This window comes from Pseudophryne corroboree, chromosome 2 (assembly GCF_028390025.1).
Source record: "Pseudophryne corroboree isolate aPseCor3 chromosome 2, aPseCor3.hap2, whole genome shotgun sequence".
Lineage (NCBI taxonomy): Eukaryota > Metazoa > Chordata > Amphibia > Anura > Myobatrachidae > Pseudophryne > Pseudophryne corroboree.
Genome location: NC_086445.1, coordinates 493,220,591 through 493,240,871, shown reverse-complemented (window position 1 = coordinate 493,240,871; position 20,281 = coordinate 493,220,591). Strand labels below are relative to the sequence as shown.

The 20,281-nt window shown below is 42.4% G+C and overlaps 1 protein-coding gene and 1 long non-coding RNA gene across 2 annotated transcripts in view; both read left to right on the top strand.

Moving 5' to 3' along the window:
• LOC135050910 (uncharacterized) overlaps nt 1–209 on the top strand; it is a 164,475-nt gene extending 164,266 nt beyond the window's left edge. Inside the window, exon 3 of the long non-coding RNA XR_010241918.1 lies at nt 81–209. This is a non-coding gene — a long non-coding RNA (uncharacterized LOC135050910). The remainder of the gene's footprint in view (nt 1–80) is intronic.
• A 4,073-nt stretch (nt 210–4,282) lies between these two features.
• Nucleotides 4,283–20,281, top strand: part of LOC135030582 (ras GTPase-activating protein 4-like) — a 450,090-nt gene continuing 434,091 nt past the window's right edge. Inside the window, exon 1 of the mRNA XM_063953945.1 lies at nt 4,283–4,401. Within this exon, the coding sequence (XP_063810015.1) occupies nt 4,337–4,401 (65 nt within the window). The 5' untranslated portion in view covers nt 4,283–4,336. The remainder of the gene's footprint in view (nt 4,402–20,281) is intronic.

The window sequence follows — 20,281 nt, the reverse complement described above, 5'->3', positions numbered from 1 at the left end:
TTAATTACATTACTGTTATTATTTTGGTGTGGGGTTCTGTAATTGCTAAAGTTTTTGCACTTTATGTTTTCCTTTATCAGCGCCGCAGCCCGGCCGCCTCCAGCGTCGGGTAACCAGGACAACGACGTATGCACGGAGCGCACTGTGCATGACGTCACACATTGGAGACGGAAGAAGGGATGGACCGCAAACGGCCGGGCGGGCGTGAACGGGACACTTGGCGGGTTTTCTTCTCTAATATAAGGTATGAATTTTATTACACTTGTCATTGTTCACCTTGACAAAGGGGCGCTTGGACCCCCGAAACGTCGGATCATGTTTTGTGTGTGAAATACACTTGAATTTTCAACAGACTTGGAGTGCCGCCTGCTTTGTTGTCTACTATCCATTCTTATCTGAGATGGCACCCAAGCACTAAGTCCAGGAGGGGGAGTGCCGGTCCTCACAGTTTTCCTATGACATTTGGAGATAGTGGTAGCTTGGCTCTCATTACTCCATCTCGGGTCAGGGCACCCCCAAAAGTTATTAAAGCATACCTTTGCTTGATGAGTTATTCCTCTGGCCAGGAGTGAGCATTATTTGCACAGCATCACAGCACTTTTGCACCAGCACTTTGCACCAAGCACTTATGGAGTCGGTGGTTACAGATGATTCCCCGGGCTGCAGAGGGATGTATCCCACGCTGGGAGAGTCCTTCAGTTACACGGACGATGATGCGGAACGTCTCCGATTCAAAGAACAGCTGGACCCCCATGGCACCGAGGGCGGCATTGAGGACTTATACCATCAGCTTCTCAAATTAAAACGAAAAGAAATAGATTTCCTATTGCATGGGATCTCTTTGTCGGAATATCACAGGCAAAAAATGATCCCCCGGGGCTTTCGTGTCAGGAACGTTCCCACAATAGGTAGACACAGCCCAGAGTTCTGTAGAAAATGGGTAGGGATCTTAAACAAATGTAGTTTAGATCTCATGCTACTTGTTGTGGAAGAAGCAGGCAAGGAACTCAGTGGAACACGAGATAAAATACAGGCTATGGAAACCGTGCACAAATCGGTGTTACAGAGTGATACAAACAAGGAATGGCTAATCAAGCTGCAGCATCAGATAGAGCGGTACAAGGGAGATCTGGTAAAATTTAAAAGGAATAAACAACACACGGTGAAGGAAGACTATGACACTAATAGGGTGTATAGGTGGCTGATGGGAGAAAATGCACCAGCATCGGGCTCATATAACCACAGAAGCAGACATAGCTGGCGCAAGAGAAGAGAAATGCAACAGAGCACAGCCGGCACCTCCAACAGCGACAGCGAATTTGGCCTATGTGATTCTGAAGGACCCGTGCGGGAGTCCAGTGTCCCTTTAGGGACCCCAACAGCACCTCAAACAGAAAAAGGACGAAGAGGCAGGCCACCCGCAGGGGCGGCCAATGCACGCGGAACCAGAGGTGCCTCGGCAAACAAAAAACGTTGATTTATAATCTTTCCAAAAGAACACTATCTGAAGCTGAGCAGAGTGTTTTGGAAAAGGGCCTTTCATTCGTTCCCACCAACACCTTTTAATGATTTTAGGTGGCACATTGAGTTACATCACTATGCACGTAAACTCAGACGCCAGGAGTTCTTTCAAAACTCACCGGGAAACGAGCCTTCACCCACCAGCTTGGATCATATGCACCAAAGCTTCCTTAATAAACGGTCAGCATCCACCTTTGACCCCACGTCCACCGATGCTTCCATCAAAGCTTTCACCAGACTGCTGGATGACTCTGTTCACAAATACAACAATGCAGTGGCTACTGTTCCCACACACCATAATTTATCTAAAGCGGAGAAAGCAGCATTAAAGCGATTGGGTAACTATAGGGACATAGTCATCCGTCCCGCGGACAAGGGGGGAGGGGTGGTGGTTCTTGACCTGGACTACTATGTGGAAGAAATACAGAACCAACTAGCAGATACCGAGGTATATGAGGAGCTGACCCGTGATCCTACCCTTGAATACCAGAAAGCACTGAAGAGCACTTTGGATACAGCCAAAGAAAATGGGAAATTAACCACAAAACTGCACAAGGCACTTTTTCAGGAGCATCCTTCAGTGCCGATTTTTTTCCCGGTTCCTAAACTACATAAGAATCTACACGTTCCACCAGGCAGACCTATCATTGCTGCCAGAGAATCAATTTTCCAGCCAGTATCAGTTTTCTTGGACAGCATACTGCAACCTCTGGTTTTAAAGCACAAGCACTTTATAAAGGATACCACAAGTTTTCTTAATCGGCTAAGGGAGATACAACAGATACCAAGGGGAACCCTCATGTGTGTGGTTGATGTAGTCAGCCTCTACACAAACATACCACATGAGACAGGTCTATCGGCAATGGAGGCATTCTTGAAAAAAGAAAATATGAAGGGGTTGGACATCCCACTGTTTATGGATCTCCTCCGAATGACTTTGGAAAAGAACTATTTCTTGTTCAACGGCAGATTCTACCGTCAAAAGACGGGGTGTGCGATGGGGAGCAACGTCTCCCCATCGTTCGCCAACGTCTATATGTTCGAGGAGGAGGAAAAGGTGTTTTTCCAGGATGAGACGATCTCTCAACATATTTTATTTTTTTCCAGTTATATAGATGACCTGTTCCTCCTATGGACAGGGGGCGTGGAAAAATTTGAACAACTAATGCATACCACCAACTCCAGACCGATAGGTGTTAAATATACCTACCAGACCAGTATCAGCTCAACGCATTATTTGGATGTGCAGATTTCAATCAAGGAGGGGGCATTACATACAGGAGTATATACTAAACCCACAGATAGGAACACCCTGTTGAGGGCCAACAGTCATCACCCTAAAGCCCTCAAAAAGGGCCTACCACGTTCGCAGATGATCAGGATATCGCGCCTGATCAGTGACCGTGACAAGTTGGAGATGGAACTGGACAAGATGATTGTGAAATTTACAGAGCGAGGATATGGCCGTCCACTCCTGATCAAACAGAAGCAGGAGGTGATGCAGTTATCCAGGGAATCTCTCCTGCATCCCAGTGATCGCCCAAAGAGGCCAGTCATACCTTTCATCTCTAGGTTTAACACCACGAGTCCGGTTGTACAGAGAGCAACGAGAGCTCTATGGCCCATTATAGCCTCTGACCAATCGTTACCAACATTCAGGGGGACGCGTCCAATGATGTGCTTTTCAAGGGGCAAAAGCATCAAGGATGCAATAGTCCATTCCGACATTACTGGATTCCAGGATATGAAACATCAAAAACAGACTCCTGGAGCTTTTCTGGGCAGACCGCCTGGATGTTATAAGTGCATTAAATGTACTACCTGCGAGAACATGATAACTGGTTCCAATTTCATCAACCCACATCGGGAGAAGTCCTACAAGATCAATTTTGTACTTACCTGCACTACCACCCATATTGTGTATCTCATAAAATGCCCATGCGGACTCCATTATGTGGGCAAATCAGTTAGAACATTGAGAGAGAGGATGGCACTTCATCGCTCGGCCATCAAACAGGCATTGGCGGGTAAGGAGTCAGAGCAACCGGTGGCAAGGCATTTTGCGGCAGCCCACCACACTATGAATGATCTGTGGCATATGATTATCGACCATGTCCCCAAGCACATTAGAGGAGGGGACAGAGATGGTAGCCTCTTGCGATTAGAAGCCAAATGGATCTTTGAGTTAAATACTACCAATCCCCACGGACTGAACGAGAAACTGAGCTGGAATATTTTCAAATAAAATACCAGACGTCTAGAATAGTTGATTTATTACAGAGTGTTAACATATTCTGCAGTAACACCTAATAGGATAGCTTGAGTTAAGCATGACATATTTCAAACAGCAATTGTTTCCCTAGATTCTGACGAAGGTGATATCTGAAGTAACCTAGCCGAATCCAGCCGGGGTAAATCCGGAACGTGATAGAGTATATCCTCATTACAATTTTTGGAAGGTTTTTTTACAGGTTTTATTTCAATTGACATCATCTAAACACTAGGTCCGCCTTACTGAGGGTATGACCTCAGCGGGCAGCCAGGGGTTTCTTTTCTATTCCATTTTTGTTTACATGCACTGTTTTTTTGAGTGCACCTTCAGTTATCACCTTAGTCAAATCAAATGTCTATACTATATCTTTATAATTCATTTATTATTTTGGTGTGGGGTTCTGTAATTGCTAAAGTTTTTGCACTTTATGTTTTCCTTTATCAGCGCCGCAGCCCGGCCGCCTCCAGCGTCGGGTAACCAGGACAACGACGTATGCACGGAGCGCACTGTGCATGATGTCACACATTGGAGACGGAAGAAGGGATGGACCGCAAACGGCCGGGCGGGCGTGAACGGGACACTTGGCGGGTTTTCTTCTCTAATATAAGGTATGAATTTTATTACACTTGTAATTGTTCACCTTGACAAATGGGCGCTTGGACCCCGAAACGTCGGATCATGTTTTGTGTGTGAAATACACTTGAATTTTCAACAGACTTGGAGTGCCGCCTGCTTTGTTGTCTACTATCCATTCTTATCTGAGATGGCACCCAAGCACTAAGTCCAGGAGGGGGAGTGCCGGTCCTCACAGTTTTCCTATATATATATATATATATATATATATATATATACAGGACAATACAATACAGTCACTTAAACAGTAATGAAGTTAGTCTTATACTTATCTCCCTTGTGTGCCCGCTGATCCTTTTTTTCTTATGCATTAGCAGTTCCTGGCACCGCACAGCAGGCTCCTCTAGCAGCAGCAGCAGTAGTGTGTCAGCAGTCAGGCTGTGTCGGCAGCAGCCCTCAGCCCGGCCGCAGCAGCGTCACCCGGTAGCCCTGGAAAACACTCACACACACACATGCACACACACAAAGCTTAATTCAAATTAATACAAACAGAGTGGAAGCGGCAGCTCTTACCCTTGCTGCACGCTCTGCTCCGTTCCTCACTGGCTCTGTCCCCCCTCTCCGGCACCCGCTACCCCTCTCCTGCACCTGTTACGGCCACCTCAGGCACCTGGCTCCGGCCCCGCAGACTCCCGGAATCAGCGCAGCTCCGTCGATCCTAATCACTCCTCCTACACAAGGATGCCTCAGGCCATACCCCAGTGTGCATCCATAACACAAGCACTTTGACGCCTTAGGCCATACCCCAGTGTGTATCCATAACATAAGTACTATGACGCCTAAGGCCGTACCCTGTTGTGTATCTATAACACATGTACTGTGGTGCCTGAGGCCACACCCCAGTGTGTACCCATAGCACAAGTATTGTGATGCCTCAGGCCGTACCCCAATGTATATCCATAACACAAATACTGTGACGCCTGAGACCGTACCCTAGTGTGTATCCATAACACAAGTACTGTCAGAGACGGCCCTAGGCATAGGCAAACTAGGCAATTGCCTAGGGCATCTGGTATGCCTAGGGGCACAAGCAGCTTCTGCTGATTAAAATTATATGCGGCATGCCTATATTCTGTGTGTAGCATTTCGTATGCAGATACAGCCACAGTCGCACACAGTATATAGGCATGCTGCATATCATTTTAATCAGCAGAAGCTGCTTGTTCATCCTAGCCAGATAGCAATGCAAATAAGATGCATTTTCATAAAAATTAGGCACCCGACGTTAGCAGAGCTGCCAGTTGACTCACTCCAGGAACTATATGTGTCATTATGTGTATAAGGGCATTAATAATGTGTAACATATGTGTAAGGGGCACTATGTGTGTCATTATGTGTATAAGGGCACTAATAATGTGCGGCATATGTGTAAGGGACATTATGTGTGTCATTATGTGTAAAAGGGCATTAACAATGTGCGGCATATGTGTAAGGGAAATTATGTGTATAAGGGCATTAATAAGGGTTAACATAATGTGCAAGGCGCATTATGTTTATAAGGACATTAATAATGTGTGTCATATGTGTAAGGGGCATTACTGTGTGGTATTATGTGTATAAATGCATTACCAATGTGTGGCATTATGTGTATAAGCTTCTCTACTGTGTGGCGTAATGTATAGAAAGGGCACTACAGTGTGGCCTAATGTGAATAAAGAGCAATATGGTGTGGTGTAATGTGAATAAGGAGCAATATGGTGTGGTGTAATGAGAATAAAGAGCAATATGGTGTGGTGTAATGTGAATAAGGAGCAATTCAGTATGATGTTATGTGAATGAGGGGCACTACTGTGAGGAGTAATGTATATAAGGTAAAGTGGTACTACTGTGTGATATAATGTGAATAAAGGACACTATCGTATGATAAATTGTGAATAAAGTTGCACTACTGTGAGGCATAATTTTAAATGGGGGTACTATTGTGTGGCCATGCCCCTTGCCAGCAAAAACACATACCTTTTTGGGCTGTGCGCCAAATGTACACACTATTCTTATTTAAATTACAGGGGGTAGAAAAATAAAGGACTGCTATGGGTGGGGGGTGATGGTGCTGGGAAAGGGGTGCAGGGTCAGAGGCGGAACTAGCGGTGGTGCTAGGGGGCACCAGCCAAAATCTTGCCTATGGCATCATATTGGTTAGGGCCGGCTCTGAGTACTGTAACCCCTCAGACCGTACCCTAGTGTATCCATAACACAAGTACTGTGATGCTTCAATGCATACCCTGTTATGTATCTATAAAGCATGTACTGTGATGCCTCAGGCCTTACCCCAGTGTGTATCATAACAGAAGTACTGTGACGCATCAGGCTGTACCCTTAGTTTGTATTTATGACACAAGTACTGTGACGCCTCTACCGTGCCGGATTATTTTAATGATAGCGTCCAAATAGGCATTAGTCTGTTTCACTACTGGCAGGAAAAAAAGTCAATTTGGAGGCCCTTGCACAAACTTGCTATACTTAAGCTGCCCACCCTCCAGTGTGTTCTCAGAAAGAGTTTTCAGCACAGGCAGGAACCTTGTCAGCGATCGGAGTAGGAGGTTACTTCCCCATAATGTGGAAAAGATGATGTTCAACAAAATTAACTGCAAATTCTACATGGAAGGCCTGTACAAGCAATTTTGTTAAAAAAATAAAATACAGAGGCACCTGTAATGGTGGATTCTAGCAGGGACAAATACTGTGTGAAGAATATTATGTACACACTGATGGGGGTGAGGAATCGGATGATGATGATGACGACAACATCTTGCCTATGTAGAGCCAGTTTATGTAAATAGAGATCATTGGTAGCTTGTTTTGTGGGGCCCCAAACAAACCAATAATTTTAGCCACAACTGGCAGTCCCTGTTGTTGAAGTGATTGGTTTGTTAAACTGTGCATGCCCTGTTTAATATATACAACATAAGGGTGGGTGGGAGGTGTATTAATGCACCTCTTTCTTTGGAGTGCTGTTTGGAGCATTACTGACTGTCTTTTTGTGTAGACTACAAAGATTTTTATAGTTTATTAAACTGCCACCCTGTCTGCCACTGGAGTGCCACTCTGTCAAGGGTCCATACCCGGCAGCAGCCTGCCACATGTTAGGTGTCCTTTAACTGCTCTCCACCAACTGTCCCCATCTCGGGTCTGCCCTCCTCTGTGTCAGCTGCCCCCCTGCTTTGCATACCCTCCAACATGACCCATTCCATGCTCTGCTCCTTTCCAGTGGCGGGTCCAGAGATGAGGCTGCAGCCTAGTCCAAAATTCAGATAGGGGAGCCACACTAACTGCAACCCCAAACTGACATACATTGCCTATCTAGACTTATTGACAGTTGGTGTGATTCCCCTATTTGAATTTTGGACTGTGCTGCAGCCCACCTCTGCAACTGCCACTGGCAAGGAAATCCAGGAACAAAGCAGTTTGTACCTAATGGAATGGGTCATGTTGGAGGATATGTCTTTGTCCTCCGTGTACCCCTTGCTCCAGCTGCCTATTGCCCATGAGCCCTCTCTGCTAGATGCCCCTGTGCCCCCTCTGCTAGATGCCCCTATGCCACTCTGCTAGATGCCCCTGTGCTCTCTCTTAAATCTGATATGTGTTAGAGATGTGAGATGTAATTAATGACAGGGGGCGTGATTCAGTGATTTTTTTTTTTTAAACTCAGCATGCGTGAAAATTGTACTGCAGAGTGTATATAAAAAGTATCTGCTATGATCTAGATCACAGGTTCTCAAACTCGGTCCTCAGGACCCCACACAGTGCATGTTTTGCAGGTCTCCTCACAGAATCGCAAATGAAATAATTAGCTCCACCTGTGGACCTTTTAAAATGTGTCAGTGAGTAATTAATACACCCGTGCACTTGCTGGGTTACCTGCAAAACATGCACTGTGTGGGGTCCTGAGGACCGAGTTTGAGAACCACTGATCTAGATGGACATTATTTGAAATGTTGTGGGAAAGTGTTGGGCACGCAAAAATTGTCCACTCTGTCTATGCAACCACTTTCATTGACATACCCGCGACACGTGTGTGTGTTCAGGTTCAGGCACTGTGTTAAAAAATATGTGGGATCATATAGTTTATTAAACTACCATCCTGACTGTCACTGTAGTGCCACTCTGTTTCCTAGATGTGCCATGTTGGAAGTTGAATTGCCACATACTTGTGCTGCTACCTTGGTGCAACCTTTTGGCCTAAGCTGGATGAAAACAATATTGTGAGCTGTGAGGTGGTCAAACTTGACTGAAAATGTATGGAAATTAAAGTTATTGAGGTTAATAATACCATAGGAGTAAAAAAAAGACAGCCCCAGATTCTGTGATTTTAGCTGTTTTCATGATTTAAAAAAAAAAGAAAATATTGATCCAAAACCAAAACACGCAAGGGAGGTTTTGGCAAAACCAAATACAGATCCAAAACACAAAGTAGATACAGATCCAAAACCAAGACCAAAACATGGGGGTCAAGACTCATCTGTTGTCATAACAGGAGAGCTAGATTTTGGGTGTCATCAGCATAGAGGTGGTACTGGAGGTCAAATTACCTAATTAGTTTCCCAAGAAAAGGTGTAATAAAGAAGAGAGCCAAGATCTTTCCCTACCCCAACAGACTGTATAAATTAGGGAGGAGAATGTATTAGAGCAGTGGTTCTCAAACTCGGTCCTCAGGACCCCACACGGTTCACGTTTTCCATGTCACCCAGCAGCTGCTCTGTGTATCACCAACTGTCACAGTTTAAAAATCTACAGGTGACCTGCAAAATATGGACCGTGTGGGGTGCTGAGGATCGACTTTGAGAACCTGCGTATTAGAGGAAGATAAGAACGGGCTGAGTCTGAGTGGCACATTGCTGCAACTGTATTAGCGTCTTCTCCTGTGGTTGTGTCTGTAACTATGGGGTCTATTCATGAAGCAGTGAAAAGTGTGGAGACGTGAGCCAGTGAAGAAGTTGACCATGGCAACAAATCAGTATTGAAGTAACATTTATAATTTGTATACTGCACATTTGTACGGAGCAGCTGATTGGTTGCCATGGGCAACTTCTCCACAGGCTCACTTCTCTACTCATTTCACTGCTTCATGAATAGACCCCTATATGTTTATGCTATTATCAGCCCTTCCCCTGGTGTACAAGTGTGCATCTGTAACTGTATGCTAATGCTAGTATCAGCCCTTCCCCTGGTGTACAAGTGTGCATCTGTAACTGTATGCTAATGCTAGTATCAGCCCTTCCCCTGGTGTACAAGTGTGCATCTGTAACTGTATGCTAATGCTAGTATCAGCCCTTCCCCTGGTGTACAAGTGTGCATCTGTGACTGTATGCTAATGCTAGTATCAGCCCTTCCCCTGGTGTACAAGTGTGCATCTGTAACTGTATGCTAATGCTAGTATCAGCCCTTCCCCTGGTGTACAGCTGTGTGTCTGTGTCTGCATACTAATGCTAGTATCAGCCCTTCCCCGTGTGTACAACTGTCCATCTGTGACTGTATGCTAATGCTAGTATCAGACCTTTCCCTGGTATACAAGTGTGTGTCTTTGTCTATATACTAATGCTAGTATCAGCCCCTCCCGTGGTGTACAATTGTGCATCTGTGACTGTATGCTAATGCTAGTATCAGCCCTTCCCCTGGTGTACAAGTGATTAACTGTGACTGTATGCTAATGCTAGTATCAGCCCTTCCCCTGGTATACAGTGTGCATCTGTGACTGTATGCTAATGCTAGTATCAGCCCTTCCCCTGGCGTACAGCTGTGCATATGTGACTGTATACTAATGCTAGTATCAGCCCTTTTCCTGGTGTACAAGTGAGTATCTGTGACTGTATGCTAATGCTAGTATCAGCCCCGACGGTTGATGGTTTTGCCATTGATGACAGAGAGCCTGTGGTTCCTTGCCATAGATGGCTGAGTATAACAAAAACATTTTTATTTACTGGCACGGAGCGTAGCCCTGCCTCCAGCTCCGCTAAGCCCCACCCCTGTTTTGTTCATATGTTTGAAAATCCAGTCATAAGGACACAGAGACATGTGAGTTCACTGCTGTGCTGTTTATTCCATCACCAACTCCAGACACAATGCACACTGGACCACCCACTTCCCAGCATCCCCCTGGTCCTAGGGACCATCACTGAAGATTCAGGCTTACACAGATTAGTAAGGGAGTGTCTACAAATATTAAGCATTCTAATACACTAACATCACATCCTCTTTTCTTTAAAGATAAGCCCTATACGCTTCAATGCAACAATTAACAACGTCATATTAAGAACATCATCTAACACATTTCAATGAGTCTCTCAGGTCTGCGTATTTCCCTTTTGGGTCTTTCATACACAGTCTGTGTTTCATCCACCATGTTGGACCTTTCTAGAATCGTGGTTGGTTCACCATTATCAGGATCATCATACATGTCAAATGAAGAGTATTCTTCAGTCATGTTGTCTTCATTATGGTTAGGTTGAGATCTTAAATAACCCGATTTCTTCTTACTTCCGTTCCACGCTCTGTACGTATAGTATAAGATCTTGGTGCTACTTGTGCTTGCACAATACCTTTCTGCACCCAAATACCTTTCTCGTGATCTCTGAGACGGACTTGGTCACCCGATTTTAGATCAGTTAAACTTTTTGTTCGTCTGTCATGGAACAGTTTCTGTTTCGCCTGTTGACGTTCCTTACTCAGTCTGACCAATGCTGAGTTATGTGTATTAAGCAGTTCATCATGTATCGGGAGATTTGCTCTAATTCTCCTTCCCATCAGCATTTGTGCAGGAGAAAGTCCATTCTGTAAAGGTGTACTGCGGTAGATTAAAAGACTTTTGTAGAAATCTTCTTTACCTTCTTGAGCTTTTTTCATGAGGCTCTTTACAGTTTTTACTGAACTTTCCACCAACCCATTTGAGCGTGGATAGTGGGGACTTGACGTAGTATGGACAAATTCCCACTCATCAGCAAATTGTCTAAATTCAGCACTGGAAAACTGAGGACCATTGTCAGTTAACACTTCGATAGGAACACCATGCCTTGCAAAGATTGACTTCATGCAATTGATTACGGCTATACTAGTAGTTGTATGTAGTGTCTTCACCTCAGGGTAGTTAGAGAAATAATCAGTCATGACAATGTCCGTTTTCCCATTACAATCAAACAAATCTGCGCCAACTTTCTGGTACGGTCTCTCTGGCACTGCGTGAGGACTCCGTGGCTCGACTTGTTGTTTCGGTCTATACGTAAGACATAATTCACATGTAGCTGTAGTCTATGCTATGTCTTGGTTCATTCTTGGCCAATACATAACTTCACGCGCTCTCCGCTTACATTTTTCTTCTCCTAAGTGGCCTTCATGTATCTTGCACAGCATAATTTTTCTTAGTCGTACAGGTATGACAAACCTATTGCCTTTGTAAATATTACCATCAACAACTGTAAGGTCACTGCGGTACATCCAATAATCATGGATAGACAGCGGGCACGCAAGTTTTTCTGCTGGCCAACCTTTCAGAATGATATCTTTCAACACTTTCATTGTGTCATCTGTCTCAGTTTCTTTCCTAATCTGTTCTTGCCTTGCAAGAGACACTGGTAGAGAAGCTACGATCAAATTAACATAGGCTTCTATCTCTTCATCCATCAGACTTTTGGAACCTTCACTTTTTTCCACAGCACGAGAAAGTGTATCAGCAATGTACATGTATTTGCCGGGACAGTACAGCAAGTGTACATCATATTTCTGTAGTCTGATAAGCATTCGTTGAATTCTCATGGGACAGTCAAGTAATGATTCAGTCATGATAACTACCAATGGCTTGTGGTCAGTTTCCACTGTAAATGTTTGACCATACACAAACTGATGAAATCGCTCACATGCATATGTGATCGCTAGAAGTTCTTTTTCTATCTGAGCATACCTTGTTTCAGCACTTGTCAGTGCTCTTGATGCATAGATTACTGGTTGCCATGTATCCTCATGTTCTTGTAACAGCACTGAGCCTAGGCCAAATTGCGAAGCATCTGCTGAAATTCTTATTCTTTTTGCAGGATCAAAGAATTTTAACACTGGTTGCTCTGTAATGATTTGTTTCAAGTTTTGCCAACTTTCTTCTTGTTCATGTGACCACATCCACTCGTTATCTATGTCCAACAACCATCTAAGAGAGGCTGTTCGTTCAGAGAGTTGAGAAATAAACTTTCCTAAGTAAGTAATCATTCCTAGGAATCTTCTGACGTCGTCTTTGTTTGTTAGGACGTTCCATGTTCACTATGGCTGATATTTTCCTTGGGTCTGGTTTTACACCTTGATCCGAGACCACATCGCCCATAAAGGTAAGTGTATTCACCGTCACAAAGAATCCCTAATTGAGTCCACTTGGCGCTCATAAAATGAAATAGAAAAAAAGAAGAACAACCATAGTGTTTTCTATTTTCTACATACAATCAATTTAAATACAATATGTGATTACTCGTACCCCATAGGATGGTCTACCGTTTTACTGGTAGACAACCTCGCTTTTCATGGAGCTGGATATCACCAGTTTGGACTCTTTACTTTCAATATGTCCTTGCAGATCGTTTTCATACCAAAAAAGAGAAGAAATTCTCCAATAGTGCAACACCGTTTTATTCCATTAAAATATACATAAATATTTGGGGGGATAAGAAATGGTCTCTCACCAATGGAAATGGTCCACCACTACAGCAGACAAAAACAGCATGGGTAAGTTGTTAAATGCAGGCGTCCCTGGTACCAGCTGTCCCAAAACCTCTGGAGAGATGTCCACACCGTTTCCCCTCTTATGGTCCTCCTGCCAACGCGTTTCAACACTTCCTGTGTCTTTATCAAGGCATGTTGGAGGTTTAAACTAACTGGGTATTTACACCCCACTCAGACCCGCCCATTGATTATCCTATTGCCAGACATGGATTCACCTAACATGAAAACCCTATCCAAACCCCTATTGTTGTCCCATTTCCTGAGTCCACTCCAGGATTTCTTCTTGTCTCCGTGACTCCCGCTCCGTGCGGCGGTCACGTGACCGGAAGTTCGGCTTCGATTACCGGAAGTCGTCGTTCCTAAGTGCCGCGACGTCATTTCCGGGGAACGGACCTCCGTTTCTTTGTCCCGCCTACTACACCCGGATGTTATGATCTTGTGGCTTCATTCCACCCACCGAAGGTGTACTCTTCTCCTGTTCTTTCACTTTCAGGGCGTGATAGTTGAAAAGTCTCATGAGTTCTCAATTACTATACATATATCCTTGCATAGTAATCATTGTGCAAATCACAGTTCCCTCGTAAACGAAAAAAATTAATATAAAAACTTTTAGTAAACATAAAAATATAAATACATAAAATCATTTCCTTATTTTAAAAGACAATTTTCTAAAAGAGGGGAGGTTTATACCATACATAAGACATGAAATATATGAATAAGGATTATGGTAAAATACTGATTTAAAACAGGTTTAAAGACTAATTTAAAAACCATTTTAATTCAAAATCCTTGTTCAACCCATTGGGAGCCAGAGTTTTACAATTAAAAATCATAGTCATTTCATTTCGTGCAAGTTTCGATGCTAGATCATTCCCCCTAATATCCCCAATTACATGTTTCATGCCATACATTTTTTTTATCTGAGATGCATCGCATCCATGAGATTCTTTAAAATGTGCTGATAGGGCATGTGTCTCCATGCCCTTCCCGATGTTTCTCAAATGCTCTCCAAGCCTGACTTTTAAGGGTCTGCTTGTACGTCCAATATAAAATTTGTTACATGTGCATTCAATACAATACACTACATTGGACGTGTGACATGTAATAAACTCAGATATCGTAATCTTCTTATTATTGATGTCTATCTGTGTCTTTTTCATCTCAAACGTGTTCTTCACTTTTTTACAACCCATGCACGACCCACATCTATAAAAACCTGTGTTTAAAGTTCTCAAAGATTTGGGTGAAGTGGGACATAGGCTCCGCACTAGTTTGGTTTTAAGATTCGGGGCCCGTCTAAAAATACAAACTGGTTTTTCTGGTAAATCTCCTCCTATTATTGGATCTTTCTTTAAGACTCGCCAATGTTTATTGAGGATATGTTGTACCTTATTATGCTGTGATGAAAAATTTGTGGTAAATGCCCATTTGAATCTATCCTCCTTTTTATTGTTCCTAAGCATCGGTTTCCCCAGAATTGTTGTTCTGTCCAAATCAGAGGCTTCCTGGAGGGCAAGACTGTTTTTTTCTATATCATATCCACTTTTGTTAAAACAATGCTTCATCTCATCTGCTTGTTCTAAAAAAAACTTCCTTGTCAGAGCAATTCTTCCTCAGTCTTCTGAACTGCCCTGACGGTATGGAGTCTAGCCATCGATCATGATGGCAACTGTCCCTATTAATGAAGGATCTACAATCAGTGGGCTTAATAAAATTTTTCGTCTTTAAAATTACATCTTCTACATAAATAGTTAAATCTAAAAAATTGACATGTGTATGGCTTATTTCAAAAGTAAGAACAATATTTTTATTATTGTCATTTAAAAAAGTGCAAAAAAGATCTAACTGTTCTCGATTTCCTTTCCAAATAAAAAGTATATCATCAATATACCTCCGCCAGGACACTAGGTTCGCCCCAAAGGGGTTATTGGTCCAAATGGAAGTGTCCTCCCATGCCCCCATGAAAATATTAGCATAACTGGGGGCGAACCTAGTGCCCATGGCGGTGCCCCTCTTCTGTATGTAAAATTATTCCTTGAAAACAAAATAATTATTAGTAAGGATAAAATTTATTCCGTCTACAATTAAATTTATCATGTTAGGATCTATGGTAGATTGTTTTAATTTGTTAGTCACCGCCTCTACCCCTTGTTTGTGTTCGATGATAGTGTACAACGAACTCACGTCTGACGTAACTAAATAAAAATCCTCTTTCCACTCTATCGTAGGTAAAAGATTAAGGACATCTCCCGTGTCTTTCAAATGTGATTGGTTAGTTAACACCAATGGTTGAAGATATGAGTCAATGAATAAAGATAAATTGGCGGTGAGTGCATCAACCCCAGAGACTATAGGGCGCCCAGGTGGATCAGTTACATTTTTATGTACCTTGGGCAAAATATAAATAGTAGGTATAATTGGACAATCGATTAATAAAAACTTCGACTCTATGTCTGTAATCGTGCCCTTTTTTCTATAGCTCTCTATCAGGGTTTGTAACTGTAGGCCAAATTTTTTGGTTGGATCTCCTCTAATTTTTTTATACGTACCAATATCGTTTAATTGCCGAGTTACCTCCGCTTCATATTTGTCCCTGTCCATGATAACCATGGCCCCACCCTTATCGGCTGGCTTAATGATTAATTCCTTCTTTTTAGACAGGGTTTCAAGGGCTTTTCTTTCCTTAAAAGTCAAATTGAATTTTACTTTATGAGATTCTAACTTCTCTAAATCTTCCTGGACCAAGGCACTGAAAGATTCCAAGAAGCACCCCTTCAAAAGGGACGGAAAAAAAGAAGATTTTGGTCTAAAGGGCAAAATGGCTGAAACTTCGTCTACTGTATTTTCATTGGATTTCAATTTAAAGAATTTTTTCAAAGTTAACTTTCTTATAAATTGTGGAAATATCTATAAAGGTGATAAATTGATCAATTTTAGTAGAGGGAGAGAATTTGAGTCCCTTCTCTAGGAGTGTGCGTTCCTCCTTTAACAGAAGGTGTGAACTCAAATTAAAAATGTTTACTTTATCTTCTCCCTCTACAACTTCCTGTGATTCTTTTTGTTTCACTTCTGTGGGCACTCCTATTTTTTTCCCCGTTTTCCTCCTTCTCCTTTTGTATTGATCCTGTCTTTTTCCCCCCCTTTTCCCCCTATGTGTCCGTTTTATCTCCAAACAGGCCCCTCCCTCCTCTCTCTCCCTAAAAAAGGGGATGTGTGTGATGAGAAATCACATTCTAGTGGGGTAAATCGATTTGGATGAGGGAAATTAAATCTCCTTTCATCTATAGTGGGATATTTCCATCTATTTTCTCTTCTTCTATTAATCCCACTCGTGTGGTCCCATCTTCCCTTTAGATTTGACCCCTCATTCCTTCTATTTGGGGTATTGTAGGTATTTTCTCTCCAACCCCCTTGAAACCTCCTTGGAGTCTGAATTTCAGGAAGTCTCCTGTTCACCCTTTCGTATACTCTATCATCACGGATCCCCTGAAACCCCTTCTTGTTTTTATTCATGGGGACAGGATCTAATTTTTTAACTGCATTTTCACCAACTATTTCTGGACTTAAATCATTATTCTTATCACGTTGGAATTTCCTTGTCTTCCTCATGACAAGTATTTTTTCCGCCTGGGTGACTTTATTTTCAATAATTTTCTCTTTCTCCTTAAAGTCAGGGAGATCTGAGAAAGGTACTACTAGTTTCTTAAATTCACGAATTTCTTCATCTAATTTTCCCAGATCTACCTTTCGCTCATCTATTATCAACCTCATTAGATCAAAGGAACAATTTTCTATAATCATGTCCCATTTCCGTTTGAAACCCTCTGTGGGGGTGGTAAAGCTAGCCTGTTTGGTAATTTTTAAACCTTTTGGGATCATCTTAGCGGCCAGATATTTCTCCAAGGTGACCACCTCCCACCAAATTCTGTTTTCTTTCAGGAGGGTATTTTCTAGTCTATGCATTACATGATCTAAATCCTCATCTACTAAAACAATATTAGTGTCAATATTGTCAAATAAGTTATGTAACTTTTTCAATCTTTCATCTCTAAATTTCAACATGATTGGCAGCACAGATTTATTGGGTGTAGTAGGCGGGGAAAAAGAAACGGAGGTCCGTTCCCCGGAAATGACGTCGCGGCACTTAGGAACGATGACTTCCGGTAATCGAAGCCGAACTTCCGGTCACGTGACCGCCGCACGGAGCGGGAGTCACGGAGACAAGAAGAAATCCAGGAGTGGACTCAGGAAATAGGACAACAATAGGGGTTAGGATAAGGTTTTCATGTTAGGTGAATCCATGTCTGGCAATAGGATAATCAATGGGCGGGTCTGAGTGGGGTATAAATACCCAGTTAGTTTAAACCTCCAACATGCCTTGATAAAGACACAGGAAGTGTTGAAACGCGTTGGCAGGAGGACCATAAGAGGGGAAACGGTGTGGACATCTCTCCAGAGGTTTTGGGACAGCTGGTACCAGGGACGCCTGCATTTAACAACTTACCCATGCTGTTTTTGTCTGCTGTAGTGGTGGACCATTTCCATTGGTGAGAGACCATTTCTTATCCCCCCAAATGTTTATGTATATTTTAATGGAATAAAACGGTGTTGCACTATTGGAGAATTTCTTCTCTTTTTTGGTATGAAAATGATCTGCAAGGACATATTGAAAGTAAAGAGTCCAAACTGGTGATATCCAGCTCCATGAAAAGCGAGGTTGTCTACCAGTAAAACGGTAGACCATCCTATGGGGTACGAGTAATCACATATTGTATTTAAATTGATTGTATGTAGAAAATAGAAAACACTATGGTTGTTCTTCTTTTTTTCTATTTCATTTTATGAGCGCCAAGTGGACTCAATTGGGGATTCTTTGTGACGGTATCTACATAGAGTGGTTGGTGACACTCTCATCTTTTCTTCAATTTGAGATCAGAAGGCTGCTCTTGTGGCGCACGGTTTTTATTCAAACCCCTTTTTTCTTACGAAGTGTATTCAGGCCAAATTCACATTTGTCCTTGTTTAGCTTTAGATTAACTTTCTTGACAAGTTCCATTACTTGTCTCAATCTAGAATCATGTTCTTCCTTTGTAGATCCCCAGACAATAATGTCATCCATCATTGTTTCAACACCTGGAATATGTTCAAAAATCATGTGTATCTTTTTGTGATATATTTCTGGAGCAGACAATATTCCATATGGTAGTCGAAGAAATCTGTATCGACCTTCTGGTGTATTCAGCTTTGAGCTGGCCTCATCTAGCTTCATTTGCCAGAATCCTGAAGATGCGTCCAATTTACTGAACCATTTTGCTCCCGCAAATTGCGACAAGATTTCATCTCTGGTTGGTAGTTTGAAATGTTCTCATTTAATAGCTTCTTTTAAATCTCTGGGGTCTAGACATATTCTGAGTTGTCCATTTTTCTTTTCAACAATTACTAAGGAGCTTGCCCATTCAGTAGGCTCATCAACTTTCTGTATCACACCCAAGGCTTCCATGCGATTTAACTCTTGTTTCAGTTTTTCTCTCAGCGCAAACGACACTTTTCTACAGGGGTGTATCACTGAAGAAACTTGCGTGTCTATATTTATTTTATGCTCTCCAGGCAAACAACCTAGACCTTCAAACAAGTCTCTGTAGTCTGTAAACATCGATTTGCAGTCATCTTCTACTTGTGATGTCACCATAAAAACTTTCTTTAGCAAGCTTAGTTTCTCACAGGAACTTAATCCTAGAATCGGTTGCACATTTTTATCCACAATCAGTAGAGATGTTTTAAACTGTTGTCCCTTATATTTCAGTGTCACTAAGCATGTACCTTTCACAGGAATTTCCTCCCCAGTGTACCCTGTAACTTTCACTTTGGCTGGATGAATTTTAGGTTTTACTCTAAAAGTCTTATAGTCTTGAAACGATATTAAATTCACCTGTGCACCAGTATCAAGCTTAAAGGGAATGACAATCTCGTTCACAGTTAAAGGGACAATCCATTCTTTCTTATCTGCACTGCAAAGTTCAATGCAATCCACAAAGAATTCCTCTGTTTGTTTAACAGCATGCACTGTGGTTATTTCCCTTTTTATTTTACAGCATTTGGCAAAGTGATTAATTCTACCACATTTCATGCAGGTTTTACCATAAGCAGGGCACATTTTAGGATTGTGAGCATTTCCACATCTACTACAAATTTCCTTATTAGACTGTGGCTTAGACTGCTTCATTCTTGAGAATGGAGGTTTGCTTGGCTCTGTGTTCTGCACTACATGGACAGCAGCATCAACTTCCTTGTATAACATTTTGGCTTGAAATCTAGTTATTTCTGCATATCTACACATAGTCGCTGCCTTTTCTAGTGTTAGGTCTTGCTCTCTCAGCAATCTCTCTCTGAGTCCATTATCAGGTATTCCACAGACAATACGATCTCTAATCAGTGAATCCTTTAAATCACCAAACTCACAGGTTTTACTGAGTGATTGCAGCTCTGTAACATACATACTTCTTTCATATGTCATATTTTTCCTTGGCACAAAGTAATCTTCAAACTTTTGCATTATAGAAGATAGCACCATATTCTGCCCTTCAGCAAACTGAAAACTATTATAAATGTCCAGCACATCCTCTCCTATCACATGGAGGAAAATGGATGCCATTTTGTCATCCTCTGTATCAGCTCCACATGCAGCAAGATATATATTAAACCTTTGCTTAAATCTTTTCCAGTTTTCAGACAAGTTACCAGACATCAGCATGCCAGTTGGAGGAGCCAGTTTATCCATGGTTACTCACTGTTTGAAGAGAGGAGCACACGGCAGGCTTTGCAGACACTATCACAGCTTTACAGACTGCTGCAGGATTCTTTCACACTCTGAGAGCACTAGCAGTCCAAGTTAAACTTCTCCTGACACCATGTTTTGTTCATATGTTTGTAAATCCAGTCATCAGGACACAGAGACATGTGAATTCACTGCTGTGCTGTTTATTCCATCACCAACTCCAGACACACTGCACACTGGAACACCCACTTCCCAGCATCCCCCTGGTCCTAGGGACCATCACTGAAGATTCAGGCTTACACAGATTAGTAAGGGAGTGTCTACAAATATTAAGCATTCTAATACACTAACATCACAACCCCCAATTTTTATTGGCCCACCCAGCA